At 39.9% G+C, this 16,277-nt stretch overlaps 1 protein-coding gene across 2 annotated transcripts; it reads right to left on the bottom strand.

Moving 5' to 3' along the window:
* Positions 1 to 7,105: 7,105 nt before the first annotated feature.
* dnaaf10 (dynein axonemal assembly factor 10) lies at positions 7,106 to 16,127 on the bottom strand. Of its 2 annotated transcripts, XM_023273990.3 has the most exons (8): positions 15,826 to 16,127; positions 11,960 to 12,060; positions 11,627 to 11,757; positions 11,447 to 11,548; positions 9,975 to 10,090; positions 9,411 to 9,545; positions 7,955 to 8,052; positions 7,106 to 7,830 (listed from the first exon to the last, which is right to left on the bottom strand). In XM_023273990.3, exons 1-8 carry the CDS (start codon positions 16,009 to 16,011, stop codon positions 7,623 to 7,625), a joined length of 1,077 nt encoding a protein of 358 aa, XP_023129758.1. In that variant the 5' UTR covers positions 16,012 to 16,127; the 3' UTR covers positions 7,106 to 7,622. The 2 variants fall into 2 exon arrangements, with proteins under 2 accessions (XP_023129758.1, XP_054874446.1); XM_055018471.1 differs by lacking the exon at positions 7,106 to 7,830 and having other exon boundaries at positions 7,954 to 8,052.
* Positions 16,128 to 16,277: the final 150 nt, after the last annotated feature.

The following is a 16,277-nucleotide window of genomic DNA, read 5'->3' as shown; positions in this document are numbered from 1 at the left end:
TTTCTATTGTATTTTTATTTTATTTTTACTGTATTTGTACTATATTTTTAACTGTATTGTTACTACATTTTTACCATATTTTTACTGTATTTTTTACTGTATTTTTACTACATTTTTTCTATATTTTTACTGTATTTTATTACACTACCGTTTAAAAGTTTGGGGTCACTTAGAAATGTCCTTATTTTTTAGAAAATCCTTGTGCAGTTATGTTAGCACATGAATAAAAGTAGAAATATTCATGGAAAACATGAAATTGTCTGGATGACCCCAAGCTTTTGAACAGTAGTGTATATTTTTAGTATATTTTTAGTAAATTTTACTATATTTTTTTACTGTATTTTTAATATATTTTACAATATTTTTTACTGTATTTTTACTGTTTTTTTTATTGTGTTTTACTATATTTTAAACCATATTTTTAATGTATTTTTACTATATTTTACAACATTTTTTACTGTATGTTTGCTATATTTTTACTATATTTTCACTTTATTTTTATTGTATTTTTTTAACTGTATTTTTTCTATATTTTTACTGTATTTTATTACACTACCGTTCAAAAGTTTGGGATCACTTAGAAATGTCCTTATTTTTTAGGAAACCCTTGTGCAGTTATGTTAGCACATGAATAAAAGTAGGAATATTCATGGAAAACATGAAATTGTCTGGATGACACCAAACTATTCAACAGTAGTGTAGCTCTTCCGTATCAAATGCAAAATAAAACAGAGTTCTCTTACTGCTCTTTATGTACAATAACCTCATGTTAGCACTGGTCTTTTCTCTATATAACTTCTTGAGTGCATTAACAGAAATCTAGTGCTGCTATCCTGTATAAATGTAAGTACAATTCCACACTTTGGGCACATTATGCATCGTGTTATACCTGCACATGTCCATCCATAGCTGACTCACCTGGACAGGTAACAGTCTATCACAGGGCTATATATAGAGACAACCAAGCGCACTCACATTTAGAATCACAGTTAACCTCAGCATGTCTTTGAACTGTGGGAGGAAGCCGGAGAACTCGGTGAAAACCCAGACAGGGAGAACATTCAAACTCCACACAGAAAGATCCCAGGCCAGGATGCAAACCGGGGATCTTCTGGCTGTGAGGCAACAGTGCTAACCACTGAGCCACCGTGCAGCCGACCTGCACATTTCCATATGTATATTCGCACATATGTGTAAGAGTTGTACATGGACTTTTGTATTTCTTGTCTTCCTTCTTCGACACCTCATTTGTCTCGAGTTACTGGAACGTTTATATTTACCCAGTGAGGAATTGCTAATGTTTATCTCATCTCGTTTCATCTCATCTCACCATATTTCATCTTGTCTCATCTCATCTCATCTCATCTCATCTCATCTTATCTCATCTCATTGTATAATGTTACAAACAGTGATGATGTATACTTACTGATCTGTGCAGCACCCACAAATAGCTACTAATAAATGGCAGATTCACTGAGACTGCCCCTGATCTTGCTGCAGGATAATAACGCAGCCCTGCAGGATAATAACGCAGCCCTGCAGGATAATAACGCAGCCCTGCAGGATAATAACGCAGCCCTGCAGGATAATAACGCAGCCCTGCAGGATAATAACGCAACCCTGCAGGATAATAACGCAGCCCTGCAGGATAATAACGCAGCCCTGCAGGATGAGGGGAGTTGCGTCCACCGAGCCCTCCTGAAGTACCTGGACGCCTGGTCTGAGTCCAGACAGCTGGGAGTTCAACCTGCATGCTGGACGGCTGCTGCTGCTGCTGCAGGGAAGAAGCTGTGAGGCCCTGCAGCACCTTCAGGGCGGCCTGGCACTGCAACCCCTACATCCTGCTCTCAGGTCGGAATAAGAAAGACCACAGTTAATTAAATATCGACGGGACTGAGATGTTTTTATACTGAGAAGCAACTCAAATGAAATAGCAGCACACGGTGGTCTTTAACGCCACCTTTTTCTACAAACTGGAGCTCGAGTATTGACGTGCAGAGTAAGGAAAGATTATAGAAAATATGAATATCCTTCTGTGTGTCATGAAACACAAGAGCAGCTTCGACCAACCTCAGCCTCCTCTGCAAACGCTCCCTCATCTGGAGAGGGATGAGCCCTATATGATGTCATATTTACGTATAAGGGTTGAAAAAAGGAGTATTGTGTGGTCTAGATTAACCCTCCTGTTGTCTGCATTTACAGGCACCAAAAAATATTGTTTCCTTGTCTGAAAAAAATCCAAAAATTCTGCAAAAAAAATCCCCCAAATTTCAAAAAATTTGCAAACCTTTAGGAAGAAAATTAAAATAATTCCTTAAAAGTTTCCCTAAAAAGTTTTAGTTTTAAAATATCCACCAAATTTGACAAGAAAATTCTTGTAAATATTTTTTTAAAATGAGTGAAAATCTTCTTTAAGAACATTCACATAAAAATCAACCAAAATCCAGTGAAGCTCACTGGATTTTGGTTGATTTCTTGTGAATGATTTTTTTTTTTTTAACATTTCTTTTTTTCCACCAAAAAATGTTCAAAGATTTCCCAAAAATGTTGAAAATGTGGACATCAGAAGTTTCACCGTGAAAATAGATTTTTTTTTCCACATTTTCAAAATTTGACTCTGTATTTTTACTGCATTTTATTGTATTTTTACTATATTTATACTGTATTTTTACTATATTTTTATAATATTTTTTACTGTATTTTTACTATAGTTTGACTGTATTTTTACTGTATTTTAAAAAAAATACTAAAAATATCTAAAATTATTACATATATATCAGTAAAACTTCTAATATTTTCTTTAAGAACATTCACAAAAAAATCAAGCAAAAACCAGTGAAATTCACTGGATTCTGGTTAATTTTTTTGTGAATTAATTTTTTTTTAACATTTATTTTCTTCCACCAAAAAAATGTTTGAAAATTTCCCAAAAATGTTTTGGGAAAAAATTGTTATTCCACATTTCCAAACTTCAAAACGGGTCAATTTGACCCGCAGGACGACACGAGGGTGAACATTTAAAGTGGACATAGAGCCGGTTTTGTCTCTTCCTCAGGTTCTTCACGGGGCTGGATCTGCTGCATCAGGACCAGAAAGCGTCTGAGGACACCGAGAAGGAGGCCGCTCTGTTCTTACAGCACGGACTGGAGCACTTTGTTAGCCAGCGCTGCAGCAAGAGGTGTGCAGGTGTGTGTGTGTGTGTGTGTGTGTGTGTGTGTGTGTGTGTGTGTGTGTGTGTGTGTGTGTGTGTGTGTGTGTGTGTGTGTGTGTGTGTGTGTGTGTGTGTGTGTGTGTGTGTGTGTGTGTGTGTGTGTGTGTTTGTATTCAGCAGAGTGAGGTAGAGAGTGTGAGGGCATGACAGCAGCAGCAATGTAGCAGGATGTTCTGTTGAAGCCTGAAGGAGAGAAAACAGAGGGGGAAAAAAGACGGTTTCAGTCTAGAGAAGCACAACAATACGCTAATCTGTGGTGTCATCCATCGTTAGGCTGTTTTAAAAAGACAATCTGAAGTCTAAATGTGTTTTTTGTGTGTGTGTGTGTGTGGGGGGGGGGGGCAAAATAGCAAAGATTCCAGTTTTAGCTAAATCTTCATCACTTTAACAGCCCACAATTTTCTAAGAAGATTGGTCCTAACATGCAAACTGCTAGAACAGTGACTTTGTAAAATATACATTTATATTGGTTATACACTATATCTCCACTTTTTACTCTCACTCTTTCATACTGATTTTTTTTCTGCCTTTTAAATCTATCTTAAGGTCAGTTACAATAATAGGATTATAACACTTCTCATTCATTTGCTTTTGTGAGAATAATGAGTGCCTCTATTGATTAATATATCTAAAGATCTTCATATATTTACTGTGGATTTTAGATTCAAGACCTTTATTTATCACGAACAACTGTTCCAAACCAAAACAATAAGAATAAAGAATAAAAACACATACAAAATCTGTTTATATAATTTTTATAATTATAATTATAATTATGAATATATAATAATGTCTATTTGTAATATTTATATTATTATATTTAACGATATAAATTTATGGTATAAATTTATAGTATACATTTATCCCGTTTAAGTGCAGGGAAATGATTTTGACTTTAGTGACGCTGATTCCTTGTTTGCATTTTGTTTGTTTTTCTGTGTTGCTGCTCTTTTCCATCATTTAGCTCCAGCTTGGTGGATCCTTCAGACCCACAGTTCCTCAGAGGTCTTCTCACTGTGGGTCGACTGCAGGAGAAAAACGCCGGAACATCCATGAGCGCTGATCTGGTTTATCACATGTATGTTACACACCTCGAGTTGCTTCATCTCTCTGTTGGTTTCTGTACTTCCTCTCAGCTCCAACTACCTGTCTCGCTCGTCTCCACGGTGAATGTGTGATCCAAAGAGAAGTCTCAGCGTGGAGCCAGTGTAAGTGTTTCTTCTTGTCTCTGCTGGAATGCTTCAGCGTGGCGTTGCTGGCTGCCCAGAGTGTGAGTCAGTGTGTGCGTCGTGGCGAGGCGAGCAGGCAGCTGGAGTGGGTGCTGCATGATGCCCACTTCGCCCTGCTGCAGAGGCTGACCGCCACCCAGAGGCCCTCCCCAGTGGCCAGGAGATGCCAGGGCCTCACGGCTCTCATCCGTCTCACCTCCATCGCCCCCTGTCAGGAGCTGCTGGACATGCAGGAGACGGTGAGAGGGTTTAGTGTGATAAAATTTACAGTCCTTCAAGCAGAACTTGAATCTCCTGCCTGCCTTCTAGACGTGCCAGCTAGCGGTGGTGACCACACCGCGTGACGCCCACGCCCTCAGTCTGCTGGGTCTGGCCCAGCTGGACCAGTACGACAACAACCCAAACTCAGAAAGGTCAGAGGAAGCCATGAGACACGCCTGCCTCAGCTTCCAGGCCAGCATCGACCTGGAACTCAAAACCAAGTCAGGAGACCCACCAGAAGAACTGAACAGTAAGTAGATAGATAGACATCCTGGTTTGTGGCTGCAGCTTGTGCTTCTGGTGCAGTTTCTGCTGCTTGAGAGACATTTCTGAGACCACAGACAGAGAGAGGAGACAGCATCAGACCTGACGTAGCGCTTATCAATCATCGATCAACTATTTACCGATGCTGATAATGTGTAAAAAGCCAAATATCGGCTCCAGTAATCAGCCATAATCAGTCTATATCTAACATAGAGATGGCCCTTACCTTACATGTGGGTAAAATGCCTCCCTCTGCAGACCATTGATTCTAGCAGTAATTATTCACTCTTTCCTGCTTCCCCAGAGCAGAAGTGGTGGCAGGACCGACTGGAGGCTGAAAACCATAAATCTACCCAGCAGTCCATCACTCCACCAGCAGCAGAGAAGGAGCCTTGTGACGCCGGCGTGGCAAAGAGAGGAGCCAGGCAGGGCAGAGGAGGGCCGAGTCGAGGGCGAGTAGCTGGAACTAAACCTCCTCCTGGTCCTGTCAGGGGGACCAAAGCTGCCCGGCCTCCTGCCAGAAGTCCTGCAGCCAGGTGAGTCCCGCTGGCAGCCTTAAACCTTCAACACCGACACAAAGGTGATGCCACGTTTTCTATTTGAGCACTAATTAAACACACTTTCTTCTCTCATTCTGAAATGCTATTTTGCATCTTTTGTGTTCTATTTCCTCTCCTGTAGGGGGAGACCTGGAGCAGCCACCCAGCCAGGTAGATCAGCTGATAAACCGTCCAACAGCAGCTCTCAACCCAAGCTGGCTGCCAACAAGTCCAAACAGGAGAGCTGTCCTGAGAAGGCAGATGGTGAGGCGTGACAGATGCACTGAAAGAGTCGAGTAAAAACCTTTCTTCTGCACGGTGTTGGTTTATAGGGGAGGTGTGGTTGGAATTTGAAAGCACAAACTGGAAAAAAATGTAGAATCTGGAGCACAAAATGGTCGGTTTGTAGTCTGTAAGTATAAGAAAGTCAAAATACAGTGACTGGATATCCAAAAATATGGGAAAAAAGTAAAAAAAAAAAGAATGATACTTTGCTTGTTCTACGTTTTTAAGTTATCATTTTGTACATTTTGCTTGATGTTGCATGTTGACATCACACTGTTCTAGTTGCAGTAATGTTCTTTACAGCAATTTCACAAGAGCATGTAAACCAGGGAGATGAATGTTAAAAGTCAGACAAAAAAAAGACAAAAAATTAAAACAAGACAAAATATTACAAAAATGAGAAACAAAATAACAAAAAATGAGACAAACGACAAAACAAAAAAGAGACCAAAAATTCGACAAAAAAGTTACACAGCAACAAAAAATGGACAAACAACACAAGCAAGAAAAAAAACACAAAACAACAAAAAACGATGCACAAAACAATGAATAAAGCGAAACACAAAATGACAAAAAACACAAGTGAGATAAAACAAAAACACAAAACAATAAAAACAGAGACAAAAACAAACGACAAAAGTCAAACAAAAAAAAGACAAACAACAAAAAACAGACAAAATATTACAAAAGTGAGACAAGCAGTTTAGCAGAAAACACTGGTTTGCTGTGGTTTTTATTAGCACTCAGCTGAACTATATTTAACTAATGTGCGGTATTGAAATCATGCAGCCGGACCCGTGTGACACACCATGTCATGATATTTATAGAGAAGGATCACATTCAGCTGCTGTGATGCTCAGACAGATGGCATGACATATTACACAGTAGAACATACATCTTAATTACGTAAAGATGTTCCGTATATTCTGACTAAAGATGTCAAACAATGCAACACATATCAGAGGATGTGTTTGCTGTACTACTGTTGGACTAATCTGTGGCTGTTCCTTCAGGCTGCATAGAGAAATACGTCGACATTCTGGATGTGAAGTCCATGACCACGCTGCTGAAGAGTGTCTACGCAAAGATGCACGACAGACGGGAGGACGACGAGGAGCTAAAAGACTTCTTCAGGATCAAATGCTGGATATGAAGTCTGTAAACCATCTTACTATTTTGAGTTTACTTTAAACGCACCAAAAGATGCATGTTTTGTCTTGAGCTAATTCTAAATAAAAAATTAATTCTCTTGACTTTACTTTCTCCCGATATCATAAATAAGTCATTCGTATTGGGCAGAGGACACACAGAAGCTCTTTTCTCTCCAAACCCACATTTAATTTGAAAATGCAAAGCTCTCAATAAAAACTTCATATCAAAACATTAACTGGAGGACAACAATGTTCACCGAGAGTGCAACAAAAGACAGGTGTTCAACTGAGCCTCCTGCAAAAATGGAAATTGATAAAGAAATGGTATTTTTTCCCCAATTTTTCCGAGCCAGAGGCTGCATGACTCATTCCTTCATCTCAACAGAGGCGTTATAATCATATGGGAAATGTGTAATTGTGTTACAGAGAGGAGTTTACTGCACTGCAGGATAAAACTCTGCAGGAATCAGACGAGCGTCGCACATTTTGGAGACGAAACCACCAAAACTAAACAATACTTCCCCAGTTCAGTGAGGTTTAAACTGTTGTCTGGGAAGATAGAAACTGCACAGTGGGAAACTGGTGTCTTCTAATCAGAGATGATTCAGTGATTTAAACACCGGTGTGTCTCTGCAGTCATGTCTGATTTCATTCTAAGCTGCTCACACCTCAGTCTGCTTCTTCACACCACGTTGAGTTTGGTGACGATCAGGACCCGAACAGACTGGTCAAAGCCTGAGCACACACACAGGCCCTGCTTGTCAGGGCTCCAGTCCAGGCTGGCGATGGGCTGAGTGGACAGAGTGACGTTCTGTAGGAGGCTGATGGAGCCGGCCACGCCCACATCCCCGCCGTCAGCATCCTTTTTGCTTCTCTGAGCTGGATACTCACTGGAGATCACATCAGAACACACAGAAAATAGAGATTAATGCATCGCAAAGCAGGAAATTAAATTCTTACAAACCAGCACTGTGATGTGGACTTCTATACGTTTAATTCTGACTTATTACTCACTATTTCCACAGGTAGAGGTTGCCTGTTCCCCCTGCAGTCATAAAGATGTCCCTGTTTTGAGGCAAATGTCTCACCTGCCAGACGGTGGATTTATGAGCCTAAAATGAAGAACAGGGATTGTTCACGTCCAAAAACACATTTTAAGGCTGCGCCGAAAAGCTTTCAACCACTTTAGGCTGACGAAGGTCAAACACTGACGGTTTTCTGTCATTTCTGCCCAGATTGCTCTCAGACTTTTTACTCTTTCTTGGTGTTGACTTGAATTCAAAACTCTCTGAAGTCCAGTCATTGGTGGGATGGTTTGGTTTTTTTAATCAGTCGTGTGATCTCTGTAATGAGGCCTTTTTATCTGCCAGCAACCACTGCTGGACTTTCAGCTGGTCAAAGCTCCAGAAAAAAAATGATGAAGCATTAAAGAGTTCATTTAAACCACGGAGTCTAGTTTCAATGTAGCGATGCAGATATACTGACACTGAACCGTCACTTTATCTCATGGTCATGTTTACATTTCACTCAGTTCTGCTTTTCTTAGTTGTTGCTCGGCTCTAGTTTTGCTTCCTTTGTTCTTTTTGTCCTTTAATATCTTATTTTCTAAGTCTTTATTTAATGTCTACTGCTGCACTAAGAGAGAGTAACGTAATTTCAATTCTTGGTATGTCATGTACATATTGAAGAATTGACAATAAAGCTGACTTTGACTTTGAAAAGATGATAAAAAACAAACAAAACATAGCAAATGCTGCCTTTAGAATCCTCTAGTTGGGCGCCCAGATAGCTCAACAGGTTGAGCGGGTGACCCATAAACGGGCTATATTCCAGCTCACGGCCCTTTACTGCAGGTCTTCCCCTCATCCTTCTCCCTACTTTCCTGTCTGCCTCTTGACTAACATGTCAAATAAAAAATTGGCAAAAAATAACTTTCAAGAAAAAAAAGATTCCTCTAGTTGCCCTAGATGCTGCAGATATGAGTTTAATATTAATAATAATAACATATAAAATTAGTATTTTTTGTCAATTTTGTACCATGTTAAGTCCACCTTATATTAGGGAACCTGAACATTCATGGTTGGAGATGTTGACGTGTCGACCGTTGATCTCTCTGAAGAACTGGACAAACATTCAGAAAGCCAAGGCCCCTGATCTATCAGAGCCGGCAAACATTTGGCCAACAGTTTCGAGTGCTAACGCCGCTTTAAGTGTGTTTTTCTACCATTTTCTCACAAAAAGCCACACTTCTCTCTGTTCACCGGCCCCGTGTCATTTTTGGCTGGCGACACGAAGCCGCAGAGAACGTTGGACAAACACGACCTCGAACACTTCCAGCTGTGAAAACGCCCCCATTTCCCTCCGTACGACACAAAGAAAAATAATAATAACAACCATAATAACCTTCTGACATTTTTCCCGTACATGGGAGCCAAACATCCGTCTGGCTCGCTCCACCCGGGTCGATTACCTTTTCGGAAACGGAGACGAAGCCCTTGGTGGGGTGCTGGGTCCTCATGTCGAAGACATGGAACTTTCCCTCCAGCGAGGTCGCCACCAGCTTGTTCATGTTGATGTCTTTCCTGTCAAACTCCACGCAGCAGACCTGGTCATGATGCAAGACACAAACGGCACCTAATTTATAGATGTTTATCACATGGCACGGCTCCACTACTAACTATTGTGTCTAATTAAAGGGGTGCTGAATAAGAGAGTATAGAACATGTGAGGGGAACGTTCCCCTCAGACCTAAATGATGTTAGGAAGTCATTTGTGGTGCAAAAGTCCTGAACCATGTCTGGACAGTTAATCCTAATAAAAACATACATCCTAAATATTGGGATTACTCTTTGTTGTGCTGAGTTGAACCAGTGGATTCATGCTGTCAGTCTGAATTTTCTTTACAACAGATGTAATTTTCTTGCCGCTCTGGCTGCACGACTAAAGAAATCAGGTAAAAAATTGTCTTTTGAAGTATTAAACATCAACAGCATGACAAAAATTGCACTTATTTAACATGCTGTTTTCCCCTCACCCCATTTTTGATGTTGGTTTCCCACCGTAGAGACATGTTCCGCAGGTCAAAGAGTTTAATGTCGCCGTTGTCGTAACCGGCACACACACAGCGGTCCTGGTCGTTGAAGGCGTGACCTGAAATGTGAATAAAAAATTAATAAAAAAATCTAGATATTGTGCATTTAGGTTTCCCTGTATTGTAAAAATATCAGTTTTTAATTATGTAATGGCATGTACTGTATGTGGTAGCAGATAGACACATAAAAATGTAGTGTCCTTGTCATTAATAATGTACATATGATAGTAGATATGATTGATATCTGTGCTCATACCACAATATTGGTACTACCTTCGACTACACCACCCAGTTAGTATTGCTGACCTATAATTACATAACAGTCACGTCCTCATGGATGTGGATTTTGTGACCGTTAAAATGCCTTTTGATGGAAAATATCATCAGACCTTAAAAATGAGTGGACACTGTGGAGAAATGTGATTTTTTCTTCAAGGACAGTTGGAAAGCGACTTGTTGAAGCTGGTCTGAAGTCCCACAGGGCAGGAAGAAGCCCTTCATCAAGGAAAGGCAGAGGAAAGCTGGTTACTCTTTGCTGGGATCACAAGGATTGAACTGTTGATGATTGGACTAAGGTTCTCTTTAGGGATGAATCCAGTTTTCAGTTGATGTCCACTCCAGCCAACTTACTGGTTAGGAGGAAGCCTGGAGAAGCTACAAACCAGACTGTCTGCTCCTACAGTAAAACATGGGGGTGGATCAGTGACCATCTGGGGTAGTTTCAGTCTGGGTGGAACAGGGCAAATTAATCAGGTCATGTTTGGGACTACTCTAGAAAACAGTCTTCTTCCATCAGCTGGAAAACTCTTTCCTGCCTCCAATGACTGGATTTTCCAACAAGACAAGGTCAGTTAAAGCCTGGATGGAGAACCAGAACATTGGAATCATGCCTTGGCTGCTCAATCACCAGATCTAAATCCAACTGAAGACCTGTGGAAAACCATCAAACACAAAATGGAGAACCACAAGCCCAAAAACAAAGCAGATTAGTTAGAATTAGTGCAACAGGAATGGGCTGCTGTGACAGCAGAACAATGTCAGAAGCTGGTGGAGAGCAGCCAAGACACATGGATGCAGTCATCAGAAACAATGGTTATGAATCAGTACTAACTTCTGTGTGGATCATGGGACTAAAACAGACAGAAAAGAAAACATGGAATCCTAAAAGCTGTTTCTGGTAGAACAATCCCATAGCTACTGATGGAAGAACTGAAGTGATATTGATTATTATCAAGAAAACCATGGAAAATGTCTATCAGCTCTGAAAATGAACTGTTATCAGCTATTTTTGTTGTTATCATTATATTTATCGAAACAAATGTACCTTTAGTGGTACCAGGCATTAAAATGAAAAACAAACTGAAGAAAACAAGAGTGGTCTGATCATTTTTCCGTGACTAGAATATTTCACACACCAAATGCGACAGTCCAGCAGTCCCTCTTGGTTTCTCCTTCCACCGGCTCCATGTTGGCTACAGGTGAGTCCTTCTGTCTGGGATCCCACACCTTCACTGTCCCTATAAACATACAATTTAATCGTAATTTTTTTTCTGTCAAAGCACAGATAAGTTACACTAAAGTCTTAATGCTCGTACCGTCTCTGCTCCCAGTGATTATCTCAGGTGCTCCGTCACCGATCCCCAGACCACCGACACCATCGATGCTGTTCACGATCTCTTTATGGGCCTTCACCGTGTAAACTGGAACATCAGGCATCTCCAGATTCCTGTGAGCAGAAGGAGCATCTGCACTGAATGGATCAGTTATATATTAATCTTTATTAGTCCGAGAACAGTTACAATTACCCAACTGAGCCATTGGGGTTAAAACAGCTTTGAATTTGAAGTTTTACAGTTTGCACAAGTTTAAAATTGAAACCTTCCTGTTATTTTTTAAGACACAGACATTAGTAGATGAGGACAAAATACCATATATTGAGATTTCCATCAAAATCCCCTGTCGCTATGTGTCTCTGTTGAAGAGAGGTGGCCCCAAACGTCCCACACTTTATGGGTTTAGGTTTCTCTACCTGAAACGATATGAGAGACAAGGCTGTGTTTGGTTTCAAGAAGGTGATGATGCAACAAGCGGTGAAATATCCAACATTTATAAGGATGAGAGAAATGAGGAATATAATGAAAGTTAGCCAGATGTAATCAAACTTCTGGGTGTTAATCTTGATTTCTCACGTATTTTCTGATTATTTTCTTATCTTTGATGCCTGCCAGATATCAAAGCACACACTGACAGTACACAATAAATGAGTAAACTCCACAGCAATAAAGTCTAAACACCAAATAATTTGATCCTGTATCCCTGATAAAAAAAAAAAGTGTAAACTCTAAAGCAGGAACTCAATGCGACAAACTGAGCACATTTGTGGTTTCTAATGAGCCTAATTGCATGAATATAGTTGTAAAAAGACCTGTGAACACCAGAACTTTCTGCATCACTGCTCCACATAGGAAAGAATTACCAGCAGAACTAAAAAAAACTGATTATTAGACTTCTATAAGAAAATCGAGAGGGATATTGGAAGATTAGTGACCAAAAATGAGCTGAAAGATAGCTGCAGCAGCAATCAGGAAGTAAAGAATGAGTCATAATACCACCAATCAGAGCCACAGAGGTCATCCTCTAGCTCTGAAGAACATACAGACTTATCAATGAAACCTCAACCTCCACTGACAGCATCCAAGGAAACCATGTTTGTTTGCTGCTTGGTACAAAAATACAAAAGAAAAACTTACTAAAGGGCATGAAAAAAAGCACGGTAAACACTGAGAGGACATTCTGTGGTCATATGAGGCCAAGATGAATTAGTTTGGCTCAGATTAATACCAGCATGTTTGCCATGAACCTGACCAGGACTACCACAGTGGATGCACTTGACAGTGAAGCACGGAGGTTAGAGAGTGATGATACAGGTGTTGGAGAGAAGACATTTATAGATGGCACCATGTGGATATACCAAAATACTGGCCAACCAGAAGACTCCCAGTGCAGGAACTGGTCAGAAGGGGAATATTCCAGCATGACAACCATCCAAAGCAGACTGAGAAAAATCACACAACTAAAGAAGTAAAACGTGAAAACTATGATCTGTCCAAGCATGTTGCCAGGATGTAATCTAATCAAACACCTTTGGGGTGTTTTAAAGAGTAAAGTGGAACAACACAATGCTGAAGAATGACTGAAGATCTCTTCAGAAATGTGTGTGACACTGGTATCCTCCATGTCAAAACTTAAGATGGACAAACGAAGTATGTAAAACTTAAAGATTAGAATCTCAGAAATGAAAGGTGAACTGACTTTTGTTGCCGAGTTCCTACTGCGGGACCTGTATTTTTAAACCAGGGGTGTCAAACTCATTTTAGTTCAGGGGCCACATTTAGCTCAGTTTCATCTCAAGTGGGCTGGACCAGTTTTTACTATATGATCAAAATGACAAAAGTCAGACAAAAAAAGACAAAAAAACCCCCAACAAAAACAAGACAAACCATTGCAGAAATGAAACACAAAATGACAAAAAATGAGACAACATGAAATAAAACAGAGACAAAAAATTAGACAAACAAGTTACAAAGCAACAAAAGAAATGGATAAACGACAAATAAACACAAAACGGCACGCAAAACAATGAATAAAGCAAAGAACAAAATGACAAAAATAAGACAAAAAAAACAAGCGAGACAAAAGAGAAACAAAACAATAAAAACGAGAAGCAAAATGACAAAAGCATGAGAAGAATTACAAACATCAGACAAAAACAAGACAAAATATTACAAAAATTAGACACAAAATGACAAAACAAGACACAAAACGACAAAAGCATGAGAAGAATGACAAAAATCAGACAAAACAACAAAAACAAGACAAAATATTACAAAAATTAGACACAAAACAACAAAACAAGGCACAAAATGACAAAAAATTTGACAAACGACACAAAACAAAACAAAAAGACAGAAAAAATTTGACAAAGAAGTCACAAAGTGACAAAAAATGGACAAACAACAAAACAACAAAAACGAGACAAAAAAACACAAAACGACAAAAATGGCAACTTCATCAATCTTTATTGGTCATTGCACATTTTCATATACAACAAAATTTCATTTGAGCTGCCCTGCCAATGACAGCTCCGGCTGCTGCGCAGTGCTGCGCGCACCTTTCTTGAAGAAAAAAAAGAAAAAGGACATGTTGGGATCTGGGTAGGGATTGCAAAGGGTAAAAGAAAAAAAAGGCTCGTTGTACCAAATGAAACCTAAACAATGAATACATAAAACAATGAATAAAGCAAACCACAAAATGACAAAAATAAGACAAAAAAACACAAGCGAGACAAAAAGGAAACACAAAACAATGAAAACAAGAAACAAAACGACAAAAACATGAGACTAAAGTAAGACAAAAAAAAGACAACAAACAACAAAAACAAGACAAAATACGACAAAAATGAGAGACAAAATAAAAAGAACATTGAGCAATGTAGTATTTTACTTCAGGATCAAAACAACTTGTCATAGTCTAGAAATTATTTTAAATTTATAGTTTTACTGATTTACAATCTGCAGTTAATGTCTTCTCTGGAATTTTTACACTTTGAGGGCCGGATTGGACCCTCTGGAGGACCGCTTTTGGCCCGTGGGCCTCATGTTGGACACCCCTGATCTAAACCACTGATTTTTTAATTTCACAAAAGAGCGAATACCCTGCCCCTTGTCTCCGATCCTGTTCGTGGTCTTCATAGATGGGATCTCAAGGTGCAGCCGGGGTGAGGAGGGTGTCCGGTTTGGACAGAACCACATGATGGTTGGTCATGAGCTCTGGGTAGTGACCCAAAGAATGAGAACCCGGATACAAGCGGCTGAAATGAGCTTCCTCTGTAGGGTGTCTGGGCTCAGCCTTAGAGATACGGGGAGAAGCTCAGACATCCGGAGGGAGCTCGGAGTAGAGCTGCTGATCCTTCACCTCTAAAGGAACCAGTTGAGGAGGTTTGGACATCTGATTCAGATCCTCCAGGGAGACTTCCTCTGGAGGTTTTCTGAACACGTCCACCTGGGAGAAGACCCTAGGGTAGACCCAGAACCCACTGGAGGGATTATATATCTCATCTGGCCTTGGAACGCCTCGGGATCCTCCAGGAACTGCTGGAAAGTGTTGCTGGGAGGAGGAACGTCTGGAATGACCTGCTTCATCTGCTGCCTCCATGACCAGGCAACGGATAAGAGGAAGAAGATAGATAGATGGATGGATGGATGGATGGACTTTTAATAAAAATGTATGTAATATATGTCCCATGGACTTCAAAAGTCCCTCAGTTACAGATTGACCCAACTGACTTTTGTTGCGCTCAGTTCCTACTGTTGGGCCTGTATTTTTAAATTAGTACAAACAGTTGATTTTTGCTGTTACAAAAGAGTGAATACCCTAAGTCAGAAGTAATGCTATTACTGTAAGGTGGTACAGTTTTTAATCGTTTGACATTTAAGTAACTGTACCCTGGTGGATACTTTATGTACCTAATGGACCACTTTAAGATCTAGTAGTGCTAATAATTGTTCATTTATAAAAAATAGTTCTAGAAATACATATAATGAGACAATATATATATACAGAAAGTTGACACCAGTAGAGGATATTGGCTGCCTTCATGTTGCCTGTTGTCATGGAGACAAGCCAGCAGGACTTTTCTAGAAACCTCAGCTAAACTAGCTAACCCCAACGTTTGTTTTCAACATCTGTGAGTAAAAATAAGACCTAAACACACAGCAGTAAGATAATAAAATACCTCTTTGACTAGCTGAGCCTCTCCGTGCTGAACCTCATAGATCTGCATCACTCCGGTTCCTCTGGGAAAGTTCCCCAAACACACGAATTTAGCGCTGCTCGGAATCCATTTGCTGTCGAAAACCGTGTAGTTTAAACTCTTCTGGATGTGGGCGATAATCTGAGGCTTCGACAGAGGCGTTGACATCTTTGCTGAAGCGGGAATATTCAGTAAAACGGTTGAAATCCAGTGGAAAAGTAGAAAGAGGCCGTTTAGCTCAGTGCGGCTAACGGCTAAACACTCCTGCGGCTGTCCGCGGAGCTGCCTGATCAGAAATGTACATTTTAAGTAAATATTATTTATCTGGGGCACACATACATTTGGTACCGATGTTTTACTGTTTTAAATTTAATTTTAGTTACGAAATGGGCATATTTTATTTAAAAATATAATACGATAATTTATTTACGACG

The sequence above is a fragment of the Amphiprion ocellaris genome, chromosome 16 (genome assembly GCF_022539595.1).
Source record: "Amphiprion ocellaris isolate individual 3 ecotype Okinawa chromosome 16, ASM2253959v1, whole genome shotgun sequence".
NCBI classification, from domain to species: domain Eukaryota; kingdom Metazoa; phylum Chordata; class Actinopteri; family Pomacentridae; genus Amphiprion; species Amphiprion ocellaris.
The sequence above is the reverse complement of the archived record's forward strand: the minus strand, read 5'-3'. Positions and strand labels throughout refer to the sequence as shown.

Excerpts from the sequence above, each read along its gene's own strand:
- dnaaf10 (XM_023273990.3), bottom strand. The coding sequence starts at position 16,011 with ATGTCAACGCCTCTGTCGAAGCCTCAGATTATCGCCCACATCCAGAAG. Across the intron at positions 12,061-15,825 it reads AGGCTCAGCTAGTCAAAGAG|GTAGAGAAACCTAAACCCAT; the intron begins GTATTTTATTAT and ends ATATCGTTTCAG. Across the intron at positions 11,549-11,626 it reads AATCACTGGGAGCAGAGACG|GGACAGTGAAGGTGTGGGAT; the intron begins GTACGAGCATTA and ends GTATGTTTATAG.